Source organism: Microchirus variegatus (assembly GCF_963457635.1).
Source record: "Microchirus variegatus genome assembly, chromosome: 2".
Taxonomy (NCBI): Eukaryota; Metazoa; Chordata; class Actinopteri; order Pleuronectiformes; family Soleidae; genus Microchirus; species Microchirus variegatus.
Genome location: NC_139803.1, coordinates 7,037,781 through 7,058,218, shown reverse-complemented (window position 1 = coordinate 7,058,218; position 20,438 = coordinate 7,037,781). Strand labels below are relative to the sequence as shown.

At 40.2% G+C, this 20,438-nt stretch overlaps 1 protein-coding gene across 1 annotated transcript in view; it reads right to left on the bottom strand.

Moving 5' to 3' along the window:
• Nucleotides 1-4,268: 4,268 nt before the first annotated feature.
• The window catches only part of stk32a (serine/threonine kinase 32A), a gene marked incomplete at its 3' end in the record, with an annotated part of 29,789 nt that continues 13,619 nt past the window's right edge, over nt 4,269-20,438 (bottom strand). The window contains exons 3-10 of the mRNA XM_083910640.1: nt 19,571-19,608; nt 17,220-17,309; nt 15,533-15,636; nt 13,152-13,268; nt 11,218-11,343; nt 10,295-10,423; nt 5,044-5,108; nt 4,269-4,386 (exon numbers count right to left, since the gene is read on the bottom strand). Of these exons, the coding sequence (XP_083766766.1) occupies nt 4,269-4,386; nt 5,044-5,108; nt 10,295-10,423; nt 11,218-11,343; nt 13,152-13,268; nt 15,533-15,636; nt 17,220-17,309; nt 19,571-19,608 (787 nt within the window). The remainder of the gene's footprint in view (nt 4,387-5,043; nt 5,109-10,294; nt 10,424-11,217; nt 11,344-13,151; nt 13,269-15,532; nt 15,637-17,219; nt 17,310-19,570; nt 19,609-20,438) is intronic.

Genomic DNA, 20,438 nt, shown 5'->3' with positions numbered 1-20,438 from the left:
GGAGGGAGGGAGTAAGGGAGGGAGGGAAGGAGAGAGGGAGGAGGAGATGCAGAGGACCATGATTAGTTAAATGTTAAAAGAGCAAAACACTGAATCCTCATGCCTTACCTGCCGCAACGCTACCTTGCTCAGAAGAGAACAGTATCCCTTTTCCTGGGGGGGATCTTTAAAGTGGATTTGCTACTTTAAGGATTGAAGTTACCACCAAAGCACACACACAAAACACATAATCCACAGCAGATTACACGTACAGAAAAGACGTAAAAGTCTTGTGCTTTGGTGAATCGAAACATCGTAACACGTTGTTTCCTCGTAGGAAAATGGATACCACTTTTTCTCGGATTGATGCGACGCTTCTTTCATCCTCTTTGGCTTTTTAGTGTCACCCCCCCCCCCCCCACACACACACACACACACCTTTGCTTTATCCATAGTCAGCAAAAACTCTCGAGCCCTCCCCACATGATCACGCAGTACCATTGATTAGCTCTAGGTGGCGTTGTATATACACTTTGATGTGATGTACTGTAGCTTTGTGAATGATGTTGTTTCAGTGAGTTACTGGACCAAGTAAAAAAAAAAGAAGGTGTTTTTATCTTTTATTTTTATTATTTTTTTAAATATCTTAGAGCAGGAGCGCGGTGGGACATGGAGCTGCATGGGCCACATTAACTCGGGTGACGTGATCCATGATCCTTTTTGAGCCTCCCTCTGAGTCTCCTTTTTATGTAATTATTGATGTTAAAAAAAGAAGAAAATCTGCTCAAGAAATGATTATTTTGCGATGTCAAAAACAACTGAGAAAACTAACTAAGAAATCCCTCCTCTTACATTTGCATCTCGCTTATTGCCTGCTTCTGTCACCCTGACGTCATTATACGCAACAGAGGGAATAAAAGATAAAAACCTGAACAGGGAGAACAAAAAAGCAACTCCAGATGCAGTCAAACACGTTTAAAATTTAAAAAAAAACCTGCTTTCACATAACAGCACCTCAACTCTGTCTTTAACGTTTTTATACCTGACAAACTGGCCTTTATGTTGTTTAAAGAACAAGAGAAAGACCATCTTTTTCCTTGTCATTCGAGCAAATCCCCTCTGATACCTGACTAATATTCAATATCAGCCTGAATATGACGTAAAAACATGCTGGATCTGATAATATCAGGGGGTTACATCGCTCTTCTTCTTCTTCTTTCCATCTCTGCTGTTTCCTGGCACAGAGGCAGAGGATTACAGTGCAGCAAATTAAGGTTTGAGCCGATATATTTAGTGTCATCTGTCTCACTGTGGAGGAAAAGGAAAGAGATGACACTTTTATTTGGCAGTTGACCGAGGCAGGGCCGTGTGATGGATTGTTGTATTTATGTTTGTTTGACAACCTTTTATTATTGTTTTTATGTTCTTTTTTTTGTTTTTTTTTAACTGTTGTGTCAAACCGGGAGATGGCAGGTCAGATTAAGGTGTGTTGTGGAAGGTATGATTTTGTTCCCAGAATAAACATGAATTGCAACTGAGACTGACCTCAGTCTGGTCTTTTTATTTTATAATATTATTAAACTTCACAACAAAACGTAAGACTATGCACCATAAAATAGAAGTTAACCACACTAAATTTAAGCGAGGCATTGAATTTTTGTGTCTTTATTTGCAGAAATGTGTGTAAAACTGGTACTATTATGTTCCCATGTGCACCATTTAACCGTGAATTAATGTCTTTATGACATCACAGCAACCACGTCGAGAAGCAGACATGATATTAATGACAGACTGATGTCTGTTAATTTACAGCATAAGAAGTGTTCTCGTGGTTCGGTTTGTACCTTTTTAAAAAGTAGAATTACTTGTGTGTGTTATTATGTGTCCATCAGTGAGATAACACTAACATTTATGTGGTGCTGGATGCTTTAATCCCCCCCCACCTTCCCTTCCCTCTCAGCAGCCATTAATGCTGGAAAAAGTGCTGCCTCAGCGCGGCCCACGATGGAGAGGAGGGACTGTGCCTCCTCCTCCATGACCTTGCAAATGCAGCAGACAGAATTCTCTAACCTGGATGTGTGTGTGCGTGTGTGTGTGTGTGAGAGAGAGAAATATTGCAATTCATGTGCACTTAATCTGTGACTACCACAGTTTTTGTTTCTGCTTCTTAAAACATCACGGTTGTTCTTTTTGCTCGAGTTACTCAGTGCTTGTTAATCTTAACCAACCTTTCTCTCGGTTACAAACTGTACTTCCCTTCAGCCAACACTGGGGGGCAGTGTTGTAGTTAGGACAGAGTAAAGGAAGAAACTTTGAGCACCATCTCATCCCTTTAAATTTACCTGATTAACAGCGTTCATTTCTGTATATAATCCATAAAGATGAAGGTGAAATAAAGTACAACACAGTCAGTTTGGTTCAGAAAATGAAAGTCAATATTTTAAGGCACACCTTAATAAGTTTGAAACACAACAGAAACACACAGTGACAACTGAAGGACAACAAAACCTTAATAAGGATGAAATTCTAAAGTTTGAATGCACTACTTTTTCAGATGTGTTTGTAATTTGGGTCAAATACTGTGTCAATAATTATATGTTAATGTTTTGGAGGAGTCAAATCTACCACACTATAACCATTTTATGATAGAAACAAATCAGGATAATCTGGGTTAATCCTTCTGTAAAAGAGCCCACTATAATCTTACAGTTTATACAGGAAAAACCATCACCACCAACAACAATAATAATAACAACAACAACATAAAAGTACCGACTTCAAATATCAAAGTGCCAACAGTTTTGATGAAAGGATGACAGATAAGGATTCAGGTCAATAGAACGGAGAGGCATTAGTAGAAATCACATTTTTACTTGCACATCAAATGAAAAGCTGTGTGCCGTATTTACAGGATAAGGCAGGTGTGGCTTCTCTTTAACGTGTCGTGTCGGCTACAGAAGAAGACCTTAAAGTATGAGGGGTTGCTATTGCCTTAAGTGTTTCCTTCGAGCACAGAATAAAGACTTAAACTGGTGACGCATTTACAATATAATATCATATATTTGACCCAAAAAAGCAAAGAAAAATAAACTTTCAATGCAGACAGTGACTATCTCGGTTTAATTCTCATCTATAAAACTAAGTACAGCTTTCTCTTTTTCACAGCATTTGTTTTTTCTTTGTCTCTCTGTGCGTTGATGCTACAGTTCATGAGGAAGCGTGTGCAAAAGCAACAGCAGAACGCACACACACACACAATAAATAAAACATCTGTCGTTTAACAACCCTTTTTCTATTCCTCCGCTTTTATTTCAAACATCCAGTTGGTCAGAAGCAGACTGAGCCGAGGTTTTAGACCCAGTTTTGGCAAAAGCGTTTTTTTTCCCCCTCAGCCACACCTGGAGGATGTCACGTCCAAGGGCGTGAATTGACCTTGAAGCATTCACATTATAATGCTACATTTGCATTGGCTCACTGGTAATCTAAAGCATTATTGAAGTGAAAACTTACAGCTTACAGCTGGGTGTGTGTGTTTTTTTGTTTGCCTGTTTTGTGCAGCTTATGCCGCTGGTATGATGCACCAGAAGTTGCAGTCCCACCGGTCTTTTGTGAGCTAAAGCGATAATGACCGATACAACCATGTGATAAAAGCGAGGCCGTTCATGCTCAAGCTTACAGTTTAGCTCTTATTAACACCTATTATAGAAGGGTGAGTGGTGTGTTTTTCATCTTTGTGCCATGCCGTTGGTTGAAGCGTAAAGAAAACCACGATTTTTTTAAATCCTTGAAATTCACCAGAAAACACCTTAAAAATCTAAAGTGTCCTTCCAGGTTTCCAGATTCCGGCGTCAGTCAGAAGTCCACGTCAGATTTTATGTGGACGACCTTTTCGCGTGGTTCACGCTGAGAGGTCGAGCAGACCTCAGAGCATTTGAGAGTGATTTAAGAGTCATTCCTCTCGGTGACAGGAAAGCAGAAAAAAGGACTCCGTCGTCTCTGGCATGGCTGCTGCTGCTGCTCCAGGAGTCAATTTCACTCCTGCAGTTCTGGAGCTCCTTTTTTTTTTTTAATGTGTTTTGCTTTATGGGCGCGAGCAGCGATGCTGCATTTGTTTTTTTTTTCTCTTTATTTTGTTGTATACAGATACAGGAGATCCCTGCTGAGTGCCTGTGCTGATAGAAGAATCAGTGTCTGTGTGTGTGGAGGAGTGCTGATCTACAAGCTGTGGGCAGGTGCAAGTGATAAGAAGATAAAGGTAAAAGGTGTTAAAGGCTCTCAGACCATGACACCTATCCTGATACGTAGGTCGCCGGCTTCACGTTGTTATTCTGTCCGTCTTCTATCGCCTTGTTCTTCTCGCTCGTGGAGAGCTCAGAAGTCTCCGAGTCCACCACTGTTTGCTTTGACCTGTTCACACACATGGAGTTGAAGTGTATTTATTATCACTTTATGATTAAGAATAATCCAGTTTTCGTAGACTTATATACGAGGGGTTACAATCTCAACCTTTAAAACATAATCATAGAAGCAAATAAAGCTCCAGACATTTCATATTAATCTGAACCCTGAACTTTGACTTTGAAGAACTGTTTTCTCCCTGTTTTGTGGATTAACTTCCTGTTTTATTTTGTAGCCACGCGTGTGTCTTGTTTCTGTCTTTCTTAACTTCCTGCTGTGTTGATTGAATTCACCTGTGTTGTATCAGTAACTCCATTTGCTCCTGGATGTCTGGATTTCTGGGTCTTTGAGGTGAGTTTTTGGCATCAGTCTAGTGCAGTTTATTTTGTATTTCTTCACTTTTTAATGCTTTTTGTCCTTTAAACCTGTGTTTTGACATTGAAATTTGATTTCTTTCCCCCGTGAGTCGTCCTTCACTTGGGTCAAACATTTGATTTTACAGAGGTTTTGGTGATTTTACTTCCATGTCTTTATAGATGAAGCATTGTATTTGTTGTAGAGAATGTAGAATATACATAATAATATGATATTATAATATATGATGATATATATATTATAATATCTAATATTATGGCAGGTTCTGTACAGTAGTGGAAGGCTTCTTACTTTTCCCTGTTGAAGATGATAAAGTCTCTTTGGACGTTGTCCAATCGCTGCTGCAACTGGTTATTCTGCAGGAGACATAATTACAGGAACTGTTAGCAAGTCAACAACAACAACAACAACGTCAGGACCTTTCATTTTCATTACTGTAATGCACAGCTGCATATCCTAATCACAATTAATTCCGCTTTTTATACAATTTTATAGCAGTAGTTTTGCAGTAAGTGATGGCCTCACAATCCTTACATCCTCGATCATGTCATAGTATAAGATTCTGACTCTTAACTTAACACACTAGAGGACTCTTGTGTCTCCACCTGCACCTCGTACTTAGTCGTGTGAGAATAATGATTTGTCATGCCACGCTGTCCTCACACTACTCAAGTGCCAAGAAAAAGGAGACTGGTGCTTTATTCTCAAGGAGATGGTGAGGAGAGAGATGATGAATATACATCATTATTATAACACTGGCCTGTGTGATCATCTATAATCTACATGTACTGCAATATTAACCCCTTTAAGGTGCAGTCTGCAGGATTGGTGGAACGGTACAGTGTTGCTGGTTGATTTGGGGTTACAGTTCTCTGTATGCTGTACATGCAGCTGCTTAGATCAGCCAATGTGAGCTCTCTCTCTCTCTCTCTCTTTGAATTTGCACAGTGATTGGTAACAGGCCAGGTTTTTTTTTTTTGTACCAAGGATGGAAGAACAAGTGTAGAAAGCTCTCTCTCTGATTAATTAGTTTAATTTATGCTCAAAGGTATTTGTAGTGAGTGACGGTGCAAACTTTATCAGCCGCTCTATCAGGCTGGATGGGTGCCAGTGTTATTTTGTGTGCTGGCTCTAATGTAAGGATATCAGGTTATTCCCAAAAAAACAGCAGCAGGGACGGACGACTGGATTAACCTTAAATGCAGTCATTTATCGTCATATTTCCCCATTTGTGCTGTGTGCACATCGCCCTAAAATTCCTCTTCTGACCATCTGGTATCAGTGTAAATGAGGTCTTTTGTAAACCTGTCATGATTTTGCTTTGGCCATTACCTCGCTGCAGACGCGCTGCAAGTCGTTCAGTCGTGCCAAATCAATTATGAATTAAGTCGTAAATAAAAACTTGTCTAGAGTTCATTGGGGGAAGTTTTTTTATGGGGGGGAAAAAAGGACATAACGCATGGGATTAACTCTTGTCGGATGATATTTTTGTCTCGATCATAGCAAGGTGGAGAAAGTCCTCGTCTTCTTTCCCTTCAGGAGTGCAGAGATGGATCGACTTTGACAGATACACTGAGTGGCGACAGAAGCTCGATGTTCACGCACAATGTCAAAAGAGTCATCTGTCCGTGTCCTTGTCCTTGCTGAGACAACAATAACACGTCTCTACTCTGTCTCTTTATTGGATGGATTTTTAAAACACAGTTCAGAAGCTAATTGCACCAACAACTGCAAGATTAAACTTTCCATTTGAGGAGACAAACGCACCATCAAGAATGCTTCTCGACATGCTTACGTGGCTTAGTTTGTTCGTTAATCTGCTGTGACGTTCAATAATCTGTAATAATTCAAATAATTAGCCCTAATAATTTAAAGAATCCCTTAATTGACCTTCACAAGGCAATGAGGACACATAGAATACGACTTTTTCTTGCATTTACTTGCACAAGAAATGAGGAATTATTTTATATGTATATAATATTTCCTGCAGTCTCTGTGCTGTCATTGTTATGGATGCACGCTGGTAAACATTACCACAACAACCTTTTTCTATTTCCTGTGCATTTCATATTTGCGGCACATAATTAACATGAGTGACATCTCTGATGAAAAATGAGTGTGTGTGTGTGTTGTAGGAGCCAGGCCAATTTATTTTGTTCTCCCAGCACGAGTCCAATTATCTGCTGTATATTAGCAGTGATTCAATTTGAGCTAAATCCACGCTACGTTATATCAATGTAGCAGGGACAGGGAGGCAGAGGCAGAGGTAGAGGAGATAAAGGAGTGGCGAGAAGAGAGCAAGAGGGGAAGTCTGAGGACAAAAGAGCTGAGGAAGATGAGGAATTATGCAAAAGGGATTACGTAGCAGCCTGACGAGGATAGCTTTCTTCATCCACTATTGATCTGCTGAGCTTCAGAAATGTCTCTCTTTCCTTTCCCTTACAAACTCCCCGTCTTCATCACTGTCTCACAAGTGCTCCCACAGGTCCTCTGTAAGTGGATACGTGCATTTAAAGCATTGCACCAACACAGACTCATATTATTTGCGGACGGCAAAATGAACGCCCTCACAGACGGAAATATGACGACCTCAAATGAATAATAGATTAACGTTAAACTCAAAACACTTTGAGGAAACTTTTTACAGTTAACATCTGAGTTATCAGCCTGTTTTTAGGGAGAGCATTCGATGAATATAATCACTGTTGTCCAATAGGAAAATCCTTCAAAATAGAAGTTATTTTTAAAAGAAGATTTAAAGACACTGAATGCCAGAATTGGACAAAGCATAATTACAGAACGGAACATGATGAGCAGGTTTGAAAAGAAGACAGTTGAACACCAAAGCACAGAGTTTGACGAGTCATTAAAACAGTTTCAGACTTATCTCAATGTTTATATATAAGAGCAGTGCACTAAGAATGATTTTCCTCAGTAATTATTATATTCCATTTTTCCATCTCTGGTGCGCAAAGATGCCGAAAACGTTATGACAGAACGAAACCATTTGATTTAATGAAGAAATCTGGCCATATGGTGTTTCCTGGCCTGTTTCCATTAGTATAAAAAAACGTTTTCCCATCCTTCTATCTTCTTTTCATAAATAGGAGACTTTCTCTGTGTCTACATGGTTCTACAACGGATGACGAACGGCATCTGGCTGCACAGTGAGAAATCACTGATATATTACAACACACATAGAAGGATCTCCACGAGCAGTTGTCTGCTTTTATAATATAGTGGTACTTTGGCCCAGCTCTGGTTTCTTATAGAGTTGGCAGAGCATGTGCTCTGGAGTCTAGACGCTGCTATGAGTCGTCCCACGAGTGAGTGTCTCTAATGTGCGTGGAGTAAACTCACTTACTTCATACTGTCTGTTTGCATGTGAGGATTCAGTATGTGTAAAAAAAATCATGATCAGTTTGGAAGCAGTAAAAGTGTTCGTTCACCAAATCTCTCTGATTTTTGGAAAATGCCAAAGATTGTAAGTTGGACAGACGCCTGGAACGCACAGCAGTTTAACTGATGGATCGATTTTTCTTTTTGCTGTAAATACATTGGTGCGGATAAACAAAGCTGACACTAGTTTAAAGCTTTGTCACTACAGTTTCTGTCATGACAAGAAGAAAGTGAGTGTGTGCGGATAGTGAACCTGTCTATGATCTCATGTACATATGAAAAATATATCAAAAAGACAGAAATACTATTGTTAAACAGCAAAACTGAATCATCAACTCAACTATACTAACATTTCTTATATGTATTTTATAGTCCTAAGTATTTATATTCTTCCTGAGCCTGTAAACATAATATTTATTTACACAATTACCTGCAACTTGCAATATTTCTATTCATATTTCACTGTAAAATTTTACCTTTCCTTAATCTCTTGCTTGTTTTTGTGTTAATGTGTAAGTTTGCTGTCTGCACACGTCTGTCTTGACTCTTTTTGGTAACACTTGGGGAACATTATATATTCACCATTAACTAGGTGCTAACTAACATGGATATATGTAGCATACGAGCCCTTTAATAGCAAATATTAAAGGCGCCATATGTAAGAATGTGGCCAAAAACGGTTACTACATTCAAATTCAAAATACCGAGGTCTTTTAGGTTTCGTTTTCTGACATAACTGGCAACTCGTGGTTGCTCAGCAGCTGAGACTCTACTGACTGCAATGATTGGTAGACGGCGGTAGGTGGCGCCACATGCAAAAACATGATTTCAAAACATAAACATGATTTGCAGTCTGCAAAATATTTTTTTGAATGTAAATATTTTGGCTGTAGTGTTGTTGTTGGTGAGTTCAGTTTGTTATATGAACATTATTCCTGAGTCTCTGTGACATATTAGGAGGATTTTATGGCCAGTTGATTTAGATTTATTACATAATGCACCTTTAAGCACATATTAACACCTTATATAGGACAAATCTTAATTCATGTCGTAATAGAGGTAGAATAAGGTTATGTAGAATAAAGTGTTAATATGATTACTAATAAAGGACTAGTATGCTACTTATATATGTTAGTAAGAACCTAGTTAATGGTGAATTTGTGTTACCTAATCTAAAGTGCTACCGAATTTCCCCTTTTTTGGGATAAATAAAGTTTATCTTATCTTAAAAGTGAGGAGTGTTGAAGGAAGAGCAGCAAATAGTGAAATAATGAATAATACACAGCTGTAACTTAGCCACATATGACAGAATATAATAAGAATACAAACATAAATTGTCTAGTTTCTTAAAAGGATTAAAGTTTTCTCAAAGCTCATCCCCATTTTGGCTGAAGATACCTGTGCGCTCCTTTTTTAACCTTGAAATAAAAACAGTAATGAGCTCAGAACCACTGCAGTACAGAGCTAAATAATAAAGTCACTGTGGTTCGTCGTGGAGCTGCGTGAACACACTCTGCTACGCGCACGTCTCACTTGACCGAATGAGCAAATGAGCCTTTAAGTGCTCCCCCTCTCTCTTTTTTGTGCAAACGCCCTGAGGACAACAGCTTTATTTATGTGCTTGCACTGAAAGATGATGTAAAAAAAAATGTTAAAAACAGCAGAGAGATTGCACACAGACACATTTCTCTATTCCTGGTAAAGGTGAGGGAGGACGCAGCTCTAAAACATGTCCTTGATGTTCTTAATAGCACTCCAGACGCAGTTTAAAAAAAACCAAAAAAAAAAAAAAACCAAGGAGCCAGTTAACACCTGTAAGTGGGTCAAATGAAATCATTGTTTCGCCTCCTTTCATGAATAATAATGAGCACAGAGAGGGGAGAAACACAAGGACGTTTTTTACACACAGAAAACAATGGGTGAAATGTCGAAAACGTAATCCGTGCTGCTGTGAATGATAATCGAGATTACGCAACACTTCTGCATCAAGTGTATTAATATTGGACAAAAACGCTGCCAAAACACCACAGATTATAACTATTTCAGTTTCATTTTGATGACGTCATCTGCTGTAACTTCCAATCTCAGCGTCTAGTCTTTTAACAGATATTTTTGCGTAATTACTCAGCGTAACGTCTCTTACTTGTGGAGAGCCATCAGATCCCTGGTCCTTGGTCTTCCGAGCGAGTCTTTTCTTCTTCTTGTGAAGCGGTTTGGACTCCAGAATCATTTCCTCCAGCTCGAACGTAGGGTCACAGTTTAGTCTTCGCTTCTGTAGAGACACAAAGACACATACAGGCCACTGTTAAAAAAGAAAAGGGCAGCAATAAAAATCAGTTCACTTTTTGCGTTTTAACGTTAAGTCAAGTTTGTGTGTAAAAAAAAACAAACAAACTAAAGACATGAGGAGCATGTAATGAAAGAGACACTCCATCGATCCTCGGTGCTTCTCCTCTGCCTCCTGGGATTACCTGCTGCTCCACAGACTTTTCCCTGGATTTAGATTAAATCACGTGAATTCAATTGCAGCAGTCATTACTTTACTCTGGATTTGTTTAACTCTTGCCACAACACAGTGACATTTATGGAACCTGAGTCGGCTGTAATCGCAGAGACGGTGATCTATTGCAGTCGTCGAATGACATTTTTTATTTTATTCTTAAAAGAGGCAGTAGTTTGACAGCGAAAGTGAGCAGCTGAGAAGCAAAGAGAGTCTGGTGATGTTATTGCAAGCGAGGAACTGTTTACCTCCAGCTGGTTGTATAATGATCACCTGCAAACACAACGTCCTCTCTGTCTTTGTCTGTATCAGTCATTGTGTCTTATCTGTCCATTTTGTCCAGGTAATGTGCAAAATCAGTGGGAAACCTCGCTCAGCCCAGTAGGGGGCAATGTCTACAGCTCGAGACGCCTTCTTCCTTTCACAAGTAAGTGCCCTTGGGAAAATCACTGGTGTTTTATTCTGAAATTCTTCTCTTTAAAAGAGCTAAATCATGCTTATAAAGTTTGGTTTTAAAGCATCCAGGATTTTTTTGTGTTTCTTAACACATTCTACTTTTCACTCACATTAGGAATAAAGCCCGGGGGAAGCTGTTTGCTGAGCACAGCATCCCAGTTGACGTCCGACATGTAGTCCAAATCCTGGAGCTCGGCGAGACAGGAGATGCGCTTCTGGACGTCGATGCAGAGCAACTGCAAGGAGACAAAGAGGTCAGGATTTAAAAAAAGAGAGTTAGAGACAGAGTTTCAGTGAAAAAGAGACAGAGGGAAACAGAAAATGAGATGCATGAAGCAAATGATGAGGAGCAGGTTATGAAGTGTGAAGGATGAACGACTATTACACTGGACATGAAACACTCATCCATTCTCACTTTCTTTTCATCTCACACACACACACACGAGCAGCATTTCAATGAGATGCGAGAGTCTGAGCACGAAGCAATGCAACAGTTTGACTGCAGTGGATCGCTGCCAAAAACAAAAACTCCAGAGCAACAGTGAGAGTTTATTTGCTCGTGTTTAATTGTTTTCTGCTAACGATGAACTCACTGGGTTGAGATTTGAGAATAGGGGAATGTAAAACTCTTGTTAATGCATGATGTGAGTGGATGTGGATCCTGTGTTTGTCAAAACCATACTTCACCAAACTAAATCCCTGTTTTTGAAAGCTTGATTATTGACAGATCCATGGAGGGTCCATGTTTCCGTCTAGTAATCTATTTTCATTCTTTTTCACACATGAAACTCAAGAATAGATATGATCCTCTTGGATAACAGACTGTTACATAACACCGTCGCTGGCTATTACCACAGCATAGTAATTTCCGTCCTCTCCTGTCTCCGTTGACATTGATTTTCTCCCTCTGCAAAAACACCATCGCAATTATTACCCAAATTTAAATCCAATGGTTTTTTGTCACTTCTCAAATTGACGTCTACTTCAGATTAACGACAAATATTAGCACGAGGATACGCTCGAAGAACACTCTGAAGTGACAGTTCTGTCGTCATTTTTAAAATGCCCAATATTCCAAATACAATTAATAGATTCAGTTGTTCATATGATTCGTTATCCTCTGGCAAAGTTTGGAGCCAGCTTCTGCAGATGAGGCATTGCAGGCTCAAAGCTTATTCCCAGAATAATGTCCCTCTGGAGCTTTGACCCAAGTCATATTTTTCTAGATTATTATTCCACACTTTACACTGCTGAGATCTTCCCCTCATAATTGACCAGAGCCCAATTCCCTGGACCGTCTCATCCTATCCTCATGATCTAGGTGCTCCCTATAGCAGCGAGGGTCAAAGAAGCAATTAAGTCCCTACAGAGCTTGAAAGTGTCTGGACCTGCAGAACTTTTCAAAAACTTTCCTGATTTTCAGAAGCTTCATTCTTCCTGTTGCTTAGGAAACACAAAGATAGTTTAGTCAAAGTGCTCTCCAGCCATCTTCAGAGGGTCATCTCTGCTTTGATGAACCCCCGATCAGACCGAGACTTTCATTTCTGAAGACCAGGCTACTGGATCTGGAGGATCTCATTAGCGTGGTGTGCTGGTGGATCTCTGCAGGCTTTTCATAAAACCTGGCAGCCTTTTCAAGAATATTCAACCACTGAACTACTGAGCTATAGAATGGCCTTATTTTTTACATAATTTCTCATCTATTATGTTTATGGTGGGAGGATTAAGGACAGAGGGACTCTTGCGTTTATTCTCCTATTCGGCAAGAGCATAGTTTCTACTGTGTCCTGTTTGAGCTACACTATAACAACAAATGACAATAAAACTGATGCCTAATTAAGATTCTAAAGATTAGTGCTATTTTTTTTTTATCCAAATACTGTTGGTGTCAGTTCTTGATAATTGTTTTCCCACGGGAAATTAAGACTTTACAAGAAAACACGAGAGGGAAACGGTAAACACATGCAAAATAAGAGGCTGTCTATCAAAAACATTAGACTGGGACCTCAGCTCCAGTTTCATATTCCACATTCTACTGATTTACCTTTCGGAGCAGAGACTTCATTTCTAAAGACCAGCCTGCTGGGTAGCTTGGATGGACCTTATGGAAGGTCTGGAGGATCTCATTAGCTGGTGTGCTGGATCTCATCACATATGGTCTCTGCAGGGGGAGAAGACACAGCGTGTTAAAGACAGCTTTGCCGTTGTTGTCCTCGAGCACTGCCTGGAGGAGTGTCTTTGATAAAGTGTGTGTCGTCAAGTTTGTTTCTCAGCTGGAACCTCGCTCTCTACTCTCTGTTGCTTCTCCCTTATTCCCTCATAGTCGTCACGTCCCCCCTCACACACACACACACTTATGGACAAACAACAGAGGATAAAGACAATAACAGACACGGTTCTAAACACACTGTAAATGCTTATGCACTTTCTGTTCACGTTGATACTGAAGTCAATTGTTGTTTCCTGTGCCCTTTACCTCCAGTTTATTGAGGAGTATAATGCACACATATAATCTGTTTTGGGTCGAACGCTCTTATTGTTATTCCTGCATTGCCAGCTGATTCAAACTAAGGGGAAACATGACGTATGAATGAAAACAGGAGCTGTACACAACCCCTGCCATTTCTCACTTTCTATTACAGTCTCTTTTAGATCCACACGGGCAATTACTATTCCAATTCTGCAGCTGTTCCCCCGTAAAGGCCACACATAGTGTACGAGGTGTCAGTTAACGGTGATGTCTTCTTTTGGTGTTAGATGTTGCATACGGTGAAAAATAGCTCACGTATGAAAGCATTGTTATCGTGGAGAGTATGTTTGTGTGATCTCGCTGCTGTGTTTTGAGAAGTTTCTTCTATTTTGTAAAAAAACAAAGAGGGGAGAAGGAGGATGAGAGATGAAGATAAAGAGACTTGGAGTTTTGCTGAAGAGATCCTGAATATCTGAGATCCTACTGAGGCCTAACTAAAAAAATGCAAATCTGTTGAGGAATAATTTTAATGAATGTTTGAAATTCAGGAAATGATCCAGTTGCCCTGATGCACTTTGACAGTGAGCTGACTTTTTTTCTCGAAAAACAAAAAGTATCTCGGGATGACTTGAAATGTACCATCATAATAGTCGGCATCGCCCTGAAGAAGGATCCATTGAAAATATTCAGCAAATCAGCCTCAGTAGGAAAGCATGTGCAAGTGAGAGAGGTTGGTTTGAAAGCAGGATTAGACTGGGAAAATAAATCCAGCCCAGGTTTACAGAAAAAGACTGAATGGGCTGGTAAACGTGTATTTATTGATGGCCAGTCGGACTCTTTATGATATTGAAATATAAACCAAGTGAGAACTGGTTGACGCTTAAGACAGACATAAGATCCAGTAAAAAGATGTAAAACAGTGAGCTGAATCTCGTTTTCCAACAGCTAAGGTCAGTTCCTAACGCCCAAAGAGTGATTTATGCTAAACAGTCAGAGCTTTGGAAGACAAAATGAACATTCTGTATTCTGGCTATAGGAGAAATCGAGTGTGGTGCAGTGAATTTGAGTCTGGGGCCGTGGATTCAAGAGAAGCTTGTGGGGAAAAAAAAACACATGTTCAAAAGAAGTTTGAGTGACATCCTGAACAACTTTAGCCCCATTTCACTCCGAGTAATTTCTGGCTCTTAAAAGTCTGCATCGCAACTCTCTCTTGAATTTGAAGTGAAGGTTGGAGAGCACTTGAAAATCAGGCGGACGGATGAGATGAGATGAGGCAACTTTGGGGCGTTGCTTTGAGTGCAGAGAATTTCTGAGACGATAATTAAGATGTGATGAAATAAAATAACTGTCACACAGTTCAACGCTGCAGGGTAAGAGAGAGGTTAGTGCTGGAGTGCGACAGGAAGTGATTTCAGATCAGTTTCAGGTGCCGTGTGCGTCCTTGTCCGTGTAGACAGAGGTCACTGTAGTTTGTGTCATCGTCATCATCATCGTCCTGAAACATGAGAGCAAAGTCTGCTGCTGCACTCTCCACAAGTCCACAACCAGCTACGTCTGCCAACTCAGGTCCAAAGGCCCAGCCTGATAAATTAAAGAGACCCGGCGAAGGCATACTGTAATATCCTGCGTTTATTTCCACGACATCCAAATTTAACACCCACCCCTCCCAGATGGGACCTGCACAGAATCTAATAAATAATATTTGAAACAATCAAATCCAATTATACGGCTCTCGAAATAACTCGACGTCCTCGTCCTGCAGCAGCAGCAGCGGCAGCGATTCGCCCTCACACCGTGACTAAACATCTAAACACCTTTGCCAGTAAGGTCAGCGTTAAATGTAAAATTAAATTTCAGCTTCACCTTCCTGTGGTTCCATGGTGGTCGAGGTCTTATTGCTGTGTATAACCTGCTCTTCTATACTGACGGAGGCTTTCCAGGTGAGCTGAAATTACCTGTCCTCGCAGTAGCTCGTAGGCCGTGATGCCCAGTGACCACCAGTCGACAGAGAAGGAGTAGCCGGGGTGGGAGCCTTCGAAGGTCTGGAAAAGCTCAGGCGCTGACGGAGAGAATAAAAACAACATTAAAATGATGCACGTGGGATGACGACGGGAGAAATCTCAGTGTATTTTGCTCTCGTATTGTTGTTTTTAAGACGGAGAACACTTCATTTTGCCTAAAGCTCATTTCATACATGGTTTAACTACCTTCATCATCGTGTCATATCGTATTTATAATTCCAGACACGGCTCTAATGAGCCATATAGTGGCTCTATTCAGATGCAGATCCTCTGTTGCAGAGGAAGCGTACAGAATGTTTGGCGCTGGAGAGTGATTTATTTTAAAAACCTTCCTTTTTTGCTGTTGAAGCTTTAATGAATTACCCTCGTCAGTGCACAGGGATTCTCTCCTCTCCCCACACGCTCTACTCTCTTGTCTCACCCACTCTTAAATTTCTTATCAAATTCATCACTTTTTTAAATTCTACAGCTCCTTTTTACAAAGTTGACCTGGTTCTCTCTCATCGTTGATGCGTCTAGTACAGATTTTTGTTATGTTTACGAAATGTGCAAATCGCCAAGATGGATGGACACCGAATTTAAAATGGCCGACTTCCTGTTGAGTTGAGGCCATGGTCCTAATGGACTTTTTTCCTCGTCTTGGTCTGTGTCATGTTTCTACCAAGTTTCGTGAAATTTGGTGCAACTTTGGCTTTGTTTCTCAATTTCTTATTTCACCAACGTCTCATAATTCCGGTAAAATAAGTCACAATTAATATAGACGTATGGTATCTGCTTAGTTTCCTTTATGAATGCGATGTTCTTGTGTAGCACTGCAAAATCTATTTAATAAACCAATGATTTAAGAGCTTTTCTGGGAGCTTCAGCTATCAAAATATTTATCCAAACGCTTTCCCTGCTGGAAGAGAATAATCTATTCTTGAGAAATGGCTGCTCAGCTATAATTTGGTTCCAAATGGATAAAATGAATTTCCATCCCTCATCCAGGAAAAAAACCAACCGACGTCTTCCCGTGGCAGGTTTGCTCTGCCTTCTTGTCGGCGGAGGATAAAGAGCAGTTTATAACCCCGCAGAGAGAGAAAGACGACGCTTTTGTGCCCCCAGAGTAGCTATGAATTAGCCTCGACTCGACACAGGGTTGGCAAGATCAGTCTTCATCACGGATGTGAGGATCACACACAGACGCATAAACACATAAACGCACGTCTATTTTGAGCACACACATCCACACACACACACTCATAAAAACATGTCGCCTTGCCATTCAGAGCACCCTGGAATAACATTAGCTGCTGTCTGATCTGAGCAGAAACCACATCAATCTGATTACTACGCTGCAAGAGTCACAGGGAGGACACAAGTGCATCTGTGCTAAAATAAAGAAGTAGGTCTTAGACTCGTGCATCAAAATATAAACACGCTTTAAACTCTAGAGACTGCTGCATATTTAATATGTGAAGCATACTTTGCTAAATTTTACACAGAATAAAGAGACTAAAATGTAGGACATGAGCTTAGTAGCAACACATAATATAAGTGCCCATGTGTTGCATGCACCTGCAAATGTGTACTTTTATCATCCTCGTCAAGCATTTTATCAAACATGGTTGTCATTTCTCACCCATGTATGGTTTGGTTCCGGCGATGGACGTGGCTTTGAGGTCGTCTTTGACGATGGCTGCGATGTTGAAGTCGGTGAAGTGGACGTGGCCTGGAGAAGAGACGGTCGACAGTTTGTGTTCAGTCAGCATTAACTCAAAAAAGGGTAGATATTGTCTTTCATTTATCGATATCATCGTATCGCGATAAGGTTTCTGTGATGACTTCTCCTGGTTTTAACCCTTTAATATCGAGTGTATCGCAGACGACACGTTTGCAATTCTGCAATTACTTGACGGTTTGTGTTATTCCAGCAGTTTCTGAAAGCTGAGAAGTTGCACGTCAAAGCCAATGTGTGTTTTATTAAAGTAATTTCACTCGTGCTGTTGCAGGAAGCCGGCAAATCAGTCTTTGTCACCAGAGAGGAGAGAGTTGGCGTTTTGGACATTGAGTTTGTGTACAACTACAATGTTTTTCTTCATTTTAAATTGTTAATATAGTATGTTAACATTGTAAACTGTCAATAACAATTATAACAAATAACAAAAAAACAAAAAGTCCAGACCGACATTTTGAGGCTTGTTGCAAAGATAATCATGTTTATCTTTATGTATTCATCCATATACGGCTCTTAACTCTGCGGCGATTAAATGAATGACTAAATCATTCATTTGCCCATGAACTGAGGATTTAGTAAAGGTATATTTTATTGAAGCAGCAAATGCAGTGGCTTTTTTTTCCCAAAGTCAAACCATTGACCTGCGTCTCACCGTGCTGCAAGATAGCCCAGAATCTCTGCCATGCACACTGAACACACACTAATGAGGTGTGTGTGTGTAGATGTGTGTGTGTCAAACTGAGTGAGAGGGGAAGACAGAGTACAGGGGAGTTTTTGCCGCAGTGATTGTTTGCATGAATGAATATCGTCCGTAACTGCCCAGACAGTAAGAAAACACACATATTGTACATAGTTATGTATAAAAGTATGCACGAGTCAGTCTAAGAGCCTTTTGTCATTATCATGTTTTTTTTTTTTTAAACTGGAAAAACTGTGGTTTGCAGGTCGCATCATTTAAGGAAAAGCTAAACACTGGCCCCTCCTGGAGCATTCCTCAGTACTCCAGGGGTACATCGTACTTGCATGGGCAAATTGTTTTTCTCCATATGAAAACAGCCTCCCCTGAGGAACGCGGGGCAATTTCAGGTTGCAAAATTGAAGTAGTGAGCAGAAGTAAAGAGGCCGCTCTCATACCTCTTGTTGTTTAAGACTTCAGTCGATAAGGTGTGGGGCGTAGAGAATAAGTGAGGAGCAAAGACGGGGGGTTTTAAAAGGATGTTTGCACACATGCAGAGAGAGAGGAAATGTCCTGTGGAAATCAGACTGAGCTGTCACTCTCCTCTGTTTATCCTTTCCTCTTTAGCACTCTTCATCTACATGATTATTCTTCCTTTCCTTCCTTCCAGAAATGTCGTGTCTGCAGTGACAGCAGAGTGAGCTATCCCACATATCCCAGCTGCATGGTGTTCTCTGAAATCTCAGGACTTTTGTGGAAGGCATTTTATTTCTTCTTCGTGTGCACAGTATTTGGTCAAATGTACAATAGACACCACTGGTCTTAGAGGCTGTACTTTAAACTGTATATCAAAATATACTTTCAGTTCCAATGGATGCTAAAAGAACTCAGTTTGAATACTTCTCAGAGGTTTACCTGGTCTTAATAGCTAGTGTCAGGTTTTCTCACATAACACAATGTTCCCATTTAGATTAAAACGTATGAAAAGAAACCCGACACACATGAGTGGACATCAGTGCAGTTGACATATGCTATTGTTACAGTAGAGGAGCCTGTTTGCAGGTGACCTCTGTGACCTTCCAGTTGCTTGATACTAAAATATAGCTGCAGTATTTATTTTGTCAGGCTGTTTTTGTGTTTGTTGCAAAAATAAAAGCCTGGTTTCACAAAACCCTTTTTTCCCAGAAAGATGCAATATAATGCATGTTGCAGCGTTTTTTTAGGCAACACCAATTGTAGTAATTGCACTGTGTGGAAAAACCTATATCACATGTCATTTTTTTTATCAGCTATTAAGTGAGATTCTATTGTTATGGCCTGTAAATACACATTAAATGTTATGCTCACATTTAGATTGGATCGACAGGGTGTTGCCACAAAGTTGGAGAGTATACGTGCCCATGAACGCATCCTCTGAATCTGCTTTTTTCATCTCACTATTATTATTATTATTATTTATTTTTTTTGGGATAAAGGCAGCATCGAGAGGGGAGAGCAGAACTCATTCCATTTTCTGCTAAAACATTCACTCCATCAGTGTTAGAGTTGGAGCACTGTGACAAAAACAGGAAGGTCTTACCATGCTCATCCAGTAGTATGTTGTCAGGTTTGATGTCCCTGTGAGGGAAAACACAAACAGAACATTGGGATTAGTTCATGTCATTTCTTAGTCTTAGATATTTGCTTAAAAAGTGTTGTTTGGAAATATTGACACAAGTCTAATTCCATATTCTTCCATCCACTCTACTGTACAGTGTGTGGTGAGCAGATCTAACCTCCCAGGAGAATCAGCCCTGGCTGAATTAAGAGTCAGCATCTTGAAATGCCAGAGTGAGGCTCAGCAGGTTTAAGAGTTATGCTGTGAACTATCAATCAGGCAACAAAGACCTGAAAGTCATTAGAAACCGACAACAGCACATCTGTGGGAAAAGCCAGCGATCGATAGGAATATTATATTTGGCTGTGTCTCGGTGTAATTTGTCAATCAGCTGTCTTTATCTGAATTAGAATCATTTAATTACTCTTGAGTTGGAGCTGAAAAGGAATCGATTTGCACAGAAACTGCAGCTGTTGCTAAGTGTAGTTCTAAGATTTTTTAATAAAAGGTGCTGCGTGTGTGTGTGTGTGTGTGTGGGTGTAAAATAACGTGGTCATTTGCTGTGAATGCACAATCCAATTAAAGTTTGGGAGATGGCACGTTTTTAGTTTAGCAGAGGCTGCTTCGCTGAGACGCTAACAACATGCTTCATTATTATTTAAGTGCAGGAAGTTGCTCAAATGTCACTGATATCACACGTTGTGTCTCAAAACTTTCCTCTAATCTTAATACCAGGGAAGTTACTTTGCACAGTTCTTTGTAGAATCTCCCAGAAAGTGTCGAAAGCAGGCAGCTCACGGTCATTATAGGAAGCTTTTCACTTCACTGAAAGACAGAAATAAACTCGACT